Consider the following 7,332-nt stretch of genomic DNA (forward strand, 5'->3'; position numbering starts at 1 on the left):
ATAAAAGACCAGACCGATCAGTATCTCTCCTCACTGAACCTACAACCAGGTCTGGTTGTGTGCGATAATGGGCGTAACTTGGTGGCGGCTTTAAAGCTCAGCAAGCTGGTACATGTTCCATGCATGGCCAACGTGCTGAACTTGGTTGTACAGCAGTTTTTAAAATAATACCCTGACTTGCTGGATCTATTTGCCAAGGTACGCCGTGTCAGTGCCCATTTCCAAAAGTCATCTCAGGCTTTTGCCGGTCCGGCTGTGCTGCTGCTGCGCTTTAATTTGCCTGGTCACCGACTGATTTGTGACTTGCCCACACGCTGTAATTCGACCTTTCATATGTTGGCAAGACTTAGTGAGAAGCAGAGGGCAGTGGCTGAATTCCAACTTCTCAATGCCCGTCAGAGTAACACTCAGCCCCACACATAACAACTGCCGAGTGGGTGTGGATCGCTGACATATGTGAGGTTCTTCAAAACTGAATACTGCACCAAGATAGTGAGCGCTAATGATGCTATTATCAGCGTAACCATCCTGCTGCTCTGTCTATTAAAACGTTTGCTGCAGAATCTCAAAGAGGAAGCCTTGAATGCCAAGCAGGTGGCTATGTAGCAAGATTTTACAGTGGCTGATACCACACAGCCCAGCCTCAGACAATATTCTCAGGCCACATTGGGTGATGACAAGGAACAGGAGGAGGATCAGGAGTTTTTGGTCTGCGCTACAGAGGGGACTCCCAATCCCAGCTTAACGCCTGTCCAGCATGGAAGGCCTGAAGAGGAGGAGGAAGAGGAGGAGACAATGCCATGTGAGGAGAAGAGGATGGTTAATCTTCGTCCTCGTGGGGACACTGAACGTTTGACTCGTTGTAGTCTGCCACACATGGCACAGTTCATGTCCAGATGCCTTTCCCAAGACACTTGCGTGGTGGACCATTTGTCCACCATTAAATACTGGCTGTGTAACTTTCTTGACCCACTGTACAAGGAGAAATTTCTTTCTCTCATGACGGAGGCAGACGTGACATTTTCAGTGCATGCATGACAGAGGGACGTTGTTGAAGAGTTGCTGAAGAGATTACCCTCAGAGGTACTGGCTCTTTTCACCCACAAGGATTACAGGGGAGGGACACGCACGCCATGTGCAACTCGGGGTGGGGGGGTGGGGGTCCACCAACTGGGCCATTTTCATGAAACCATCACATCAGCAAGGGCTATCTGTGGGTATAACTATGACAAGGAGGGAGAAGTCAACCAAGATGGCGAAGAAGTACTTACGTGACCATACCAGCATCCTTCCTGATTCTGCAGTGCCGTTTAACTATTGGTTGTCCAAGCTGCACACATGGCCCGACCTCTCCTTGTATGCCTTGGAGTTGCTGCCATGACCTGTCGCAAGGGTATTGTCTGAGCGAGTTTTTAGTTCGGCCTCTGAAATCATAACGGATAGGCGGATAGGCGCATAGGCCTGTCAATGGAAAATGCAGACAGGCCGACTCTTCTAAAATTGAACAAGGGCTGGATTTCCTTTTGTAATCCCAATGGATGACAGCAACCCAACGTAAATGCAGCTCAAATGTTCTTTTTTGGAAGTTGTCTTCACGTCCATCCCTTACCATCCAAACCCATTTTGTTCTGGAAATCATGTCCTACTCCTCCAGCAACAAGTACTTAGTGGTCATATACAGTGGGCACGGAAAGTATTCAGACCCCTTCAAATTTTTCACTCTTTGTTTCATTGCAGCCATTTGGTAAATTCTAAAAAGTTCATTTTTTTCTCATTAAAGTACACTCTGCACCCCATCTTCACTGAAAAAAACAGAAATGTAGAAATTTTTGCAAATTTATTAAAAAAGAAAAACTGAAATATCACATGGTCATAAGTATTCAGACCCTTTGCGTATTTGGTTTCTTGATTTGTAAAAAAAAAAACGAATGAAGAAAATCTTAAATTTATTGGATTAAAAAAAAAATAGGAAAAAGGATTCTACCCTGTGTGGGTTCGCTGGTGCTTAACCAAATCTGATTTCTTTGCAAAACATTTCTCACATTTTGAACATGAAAAAGTCTTCTCATCTTTGTGAGTTCTGTGATGGTTGATAAGATTTGATTGCTGTAAAAAACCTTTCCCACATTCAGAACATGAAAAAGGCTTCTCCCCTGTGTGGGTTCTCTGGTGCTTAACCAAAGCTGGTTTCTGGTTAAAACATTTCCCACATTCTGAACATGAAAAAGGCTTCTCTGGTGCTTAACCAAAACTGATTTACACTTAAAATGTTTCCCACATTCTGAACATGAAAAAGGCTTCTCCCCTGTGTGAGTTCTCTGGTGTAGGATAAGATGTACTTTCCGGTTGAAACATTTCCCACATTCTGAACAGGAAAAAGGATTCTCCCCTGTGTGGGTTCTCTGGTGCTTAATCAAAGCTGATTTCCGGTTAAAACATTTCCCACATTCGGAGCATGAAAAAGGCTTCTCCCCTGTGTGAATTCTCTGGTGATTAATCAAATCTGATCTCTGATTAAAACATTTCCCACATTCTGAACATGAAAAAGGCTTCTCCCCTGTGTGAGTTCTGTGATGGTTGATAAGATTTGATTGCTGTAAAAAACCTTTCCCACATTCTGAACATGAAAAAGGCTTCTCCCCTGTGTGGGTTCTCTGGTGCTTAACCAAAGCTGTTTTCTGGTTAAAACATTTCCCACATTCTGAACATGAAAAAGGCTTCTCCCCTGTGTGAGTTCTCTGGTGCTTAACCAAAGCTGATTTCTGGTTAAAACATTTCCCACATTCTGAGCATGAAAAAGGCTTCTCCCCTGTGTGAATTCTCTGGTGCTTAACCAAAACTGATTTACACTTAAAATGTTTCCAACATTCTGAACATGAAAAAGGCTTCTCCCCTGTGTGAATTCTCTGGTGCTTAATCAAATCAGATCTCTGATTAAAACATTTCCCACATTCTGAACATGAAAAAGGCTTCTCCCCTGTGTGAGTTCTCTGGTGATTAACAAGGATCCAATTTTGGTTAAAACATTTCCCACATTCTGAACAGGAAAAAGGCTTCTCCCCTGTGTGAGTTCTCTGGTGTAGGATAAGATGTGATTTCTGTTTAAAACAATTCCCACATTCTGAACAGGAAAAAGGCTTCTCCCCTGTGTGAGTTCTCCGGTGTAGGATAAGATGTGATTTCCGTTTAAAACAATTCCCACATTCTGTACATGAAAAAGGCTTCTCCCCTGTGTGAGTTCTCTGGTGTATGTCAAAATCTGATTTCTGGTTAAAACATCTCCCACATTTGGAACAAGAAAATCTATTGTCCCCTGTGTGTATTTTTTTACTTATAGACTTTTCGAGGGTAAAACCCTTTCCATATTCTGAACCTGAAAATGTCTTCTGTGCTTTAGTAGCAGTTTGTTTTTTAATGCTTATTTTTTTATTTTGATTTTCCTTAGTGGTCGGTAATGAATCAGAAGACAGGACCTGTTTCATAGGATCAGACGACAGATCTTTGCTGTGAAGGGATGATGGTAGATCTGGAGTAATGGCATTCACTTCAATTGTATCCAGTGGGATCTTAAGATTGTCCGATTTAAAAATCTCTTGTCCCTCTGATCTCCTGGTACAGTCATCTGACGAGAAAAAAACAATTATTAATTTTGAATAAAATATCCTTGAAATTTATATTTTTTGAACATTTCTACTTAAAATGTCTAAACACACACATTCCTGGGCTACATATTAGACACAAATCTAAAAAATAGAGGAATATTTTAAATATTCTTCTATTTTTTAGATTTGTGTCTAATAAAACTGATTTTTAAACTTGAGGTATCTCTTCATTTTCCTGGACTAGCATGTAGCCCAAGGATGTGTTTATTTAGATTGATTTAGAAGTGGTATGCAATCTTTATTTATTTTTCTACGGATTCTTATGTTAATTGTACTTAAGATGTCTGTAGAAATGGCAAGTTATTGACAGAATGACAGTTCACAGTTTAATAGAAAACCTCATAGGATGAACCAGTGGAGCGCGGTGTCCAACTCTTTGTTCATTCTGCCTCAAAAATATGGAATAAGAAGCCACCAAACAATGTTATGTAGGCAAAAATGATACCAATAAAAACTTCTACTCAACCGGCAAAAAACAAACCCCATTCAGGTCCATCATCTGTCTATGGAAAAACAGAGGTTTCCACATTATTCATGGCTCAGAGAAAAGAAACATGACTTCCATAAACCTGTCCAGCAATATCCGCTCTCCGAAAGTCAGATCTCCCCCTCTCCTCTGAGCCTTGCAGTGTGTGCAAACCACATTTATCATCCATGTATTTGGCATTACTATAGTGAGAAGAACCCTCTTCATTTACGGTGTGTGTCTCCTGGAGCACAATCTGGACACTATGTGTTGGGGAATAAAATGGAATATTTGAAGTTTTTACTCTCCAACATCCACTGTGAGCTAATTTCTGAAAAGTGTCTGTGTAGTCAAAATAGTCACTACTCCTATAGATTAATTCACTGAGGGTTATAATTTCGAAAATGGAGTCACTTTATGGTGATATCTACTGCACTGGTTTTCTGCCATTTTGTCATATCAGGGCTTATGCAGTTGGTGTGTCCCATCTCCTCTGGGATCTGCTCCTGTGACGTCTGCTTCTCCCACCAGGCACCACCTTATTCATTCTGCAGGTGGCGCTGGTGATGGAGGAGACGTCAGAACCAGAAGCTCTGGGGGGCACAGGCTCTGTCCAGCCCCTAAGATTAGGGTTCCTGAGACCTGTAGTACCATCCAGTCTGGCAGTATGGGTGTGTGTGCTGTCCAGCTGGATTAATCTGCTCCCTGCTTCAGCCAATTGGAAAGCACCGCACCCTACTAAAGCTGGAAGTGTAGCGCCCCGAGGGTTCGACCGCTGCAGGGGTATTGCACCTCAGACCAGAGGTGTGATATTCCACTCCCAGGTAAGGATGGAGTATGGACCAGGGCTCAGTTAGCTGCATACAGCACACACACCCCATTTCCGAGGGACAGCTCAACGGTGCTCCCACTAGACAGAAGTGCAGGCACGACCGACCATGTCCCTGCCTGGAGTGGGGATGGGGGTGGAACACCCAGTGCTGTAGGGGCAGATAGGGGTTGGTTCCTGAGCGTAGGTAGGAGCCCATTGGTTGCTGGTCACCTGGGCTCATGGTCAGAGGGAAGTATAAAAGGTGGGCATCATGATAGATCTAGGTTCTGTCCAGAGAGGAGAAGACAGGGAGTAGAGGCTCTGTAGGAGCTCTACTCCAGAAGGGCCTAGTGAGAGGCCGAGGAGGAGGTGAAGGGGAGCTGTGGTGCCACCTGAGCCCAGCTCCACGAGAAAGGGAGGAGAGGAAGGAACAGGAAAGACGGAGGAGAGACAGAGAAACAGAAGGGCTCAGGAACAAGAAGGTGGAAGGGACCCTAAGAACCCACGAGAATCCAGGGTGAAGGGTCAGGCAGATTAAGGGTACCGGATCCCAAGTTGGTGGAGGAGAAACTACCCTCAGCCAAAGACCGGTCGTCGTGATCATATATTGGTGCGACACCTCATCAAACCTGCTAGGAAGGCACCATATAGGACAGCGGAGGACGGGGCCCACGTTTAACCGCACAGGTCCGCGGCAGCTGGACAAAAGTGGGTCACTGGTGAGGCAGGCCAGAGAAAGGATAAAAGGGGGTCCTGTGCCATGCTCCTGAACTGCCTGGGAGTTGACCGAGCCCCTCACCTGGTGGACGCAGCACGGCTCGGGCGGTCACTGCTGACAGAAGTGACCCGGAACAAACGAACTGTGAGTAAAGACCCTGGACTGTAACTTGTTGTCTGTGTGCTCCTTCGCGCCTCCAGCACTATTAGCACCGGGATTCGCGCTACCATCACTCCCACCATCCACCACACTGCCCTGGGGCTGCACTCTTCCCGTGAGGAGTCACATCACCTCAGCTGCACCCATCATCAGCCCCAGCGGTCTGCCCTGCAGCGGCGGTTCCTAATGACTGCGAATCCACGGGTGGCGTAGTCGGACTTTATCATCAGTACGTAGCAGACTACCATTGGTCTGACCACCCTGAGCCGCGGGACCGGGCCGCCACTACTACTCCCAGCGTCTCCCTATCGCCCGGTTCCGCGTGCCCCATGGCCCAGGGGGCGAGTCAGCTTTGGAGTAGTCGGCAGGATTACGTGCCCGCTAATAACGGGTACTGCGCGCCTGAAGAGAAAGAGACTGTTTAATTGAGATTGATTGTTTCACTGTGTTGGAAAATGGCGCCCGCCCTAGAAGAACGAGCGCCATAATGTGCGCGCCAAAAGACCACAGGAGGCCACCTCCCATCGTGGGCCAGGTCCCAGAATGGCGCCAAAGGAGAAGCCCGCCCCCAACAACCATGAGCATGGCGGTAGAAGTGTCTGTCAACGTGGGGGGGCTGCCCCTGAAAGTGATTGTCACCAAGTTGCCCCGGGGCCACCCCCAATGGGGGTGGGAAGAGAAGAAAACTGTGGGGCAGGGCGCGGTCTGGATCAGTCCAGACAGACCGCACCCGGGAATGGACGCATTGAGCAGCACCAGCATCTTGGCCCGAAGCCTGCTGCAGGCTGAACTGTCCTGCAGCCTAGCGGAAGTCCTAGTACAGCTCTCCCGAGACCCGGAGCGTGCGCAAGCTGCACTGGAGGACCTGGAGCGGAGGATGGTCCGAGAGCAGCGGGGTGCGCTCATCGAGTGGAGGGAGGAACTGGCCCAGCAGGCTGAGACCCACCAGCGGCAGGTACTACCCGCACCCCGGGGTCCGCCTGCCTCTGAGGACAGAGCAGGAGAAGTGAAGGCCGGAGGCGGTGCCGCAGAGGAAGCTGTGGAGACCAAGGCAAGTACAGGGGACGTCACCACCCCAGGCCCAGCAGCTGCAAGCCTGCCCCAGCCTCCCGTCGCAGCACCCGAAGCCCCACTCACCGCGCCTGTTGCCGCGCCGCCACTGCTCCCAGCTAGGCCTCAAGCGGCGAGCGCCGCGGCCACGCCCCACCCGGCGCCACGCCCCTTGACCCCGGGCGCCGTAAAGCATGAAGCATCATCGGCCCGGTCGCAAGGCCTGGATGACCCGGGCGCCATCGCTAAGCCTGCGCCCCTGTCCCGGACGGGACTAACATCGGACGCCACCAAGAGACCCCCGGCCTGGTCGCAAGGCCGAGTGCCCCCGGGCGCTGCTCCCAGATCAGGTCCCTCCACTATACCACGACTGGGTGTGGACCTGATTGCCCATCATACCGGTCCGGATGGACTGCCGCTGGAGTGGCCGGCTGAGGTAATCAGCAGTCAGCCATGGAAGGCCCAG

The 7,332-nt window shown here is 48.5% G+C and overlaps 1 protein-coding gene across 1 annotated transcript; it reads right to left on the minus strand.

Annotated features, from left to right (window-relative positions):
- Positions 1–820: 820 nt before the first annotated feature.
- LOC141194388 (uncharacterized) lies at positions 821–6,578 on the minus strand. Its single transcript, XM_073662292.1, has 4 exons — positions 6,542–6,578; positions 2,211–3,391; positions 2,043–2,106; positions 821–867 (listed from the first exon to the last, which is right to left on the minus strand). The coding sequence occupies exons 1-4, from the start codon at positions 6,576–6,578 to the stop codon at positions 821–823; spliced, it is 1,329 nt and encodes a 442-aa protein (XP_073518393.1).
- Positions 6,579–7,332: the final 754 nt, after the last annotated feature.

The sequence above is a fragment of the Phyllobates terribilis genome, unplaced genomic scaffold, assembly GCF_046119375.1.
Source record: "Phyllobates terribilis strain yellow unplaced genomic scaffold, ASM4611937v1 Scaffold_70__1_contigs__length_7381418, whole genome shotgun sequence".
Lineage (NCBI taxonomy): Eukaryota > Metazoa > Chordata > Amphibia > Anura > Dendrobatidae > Phyllobates > Phyllobates terribilis.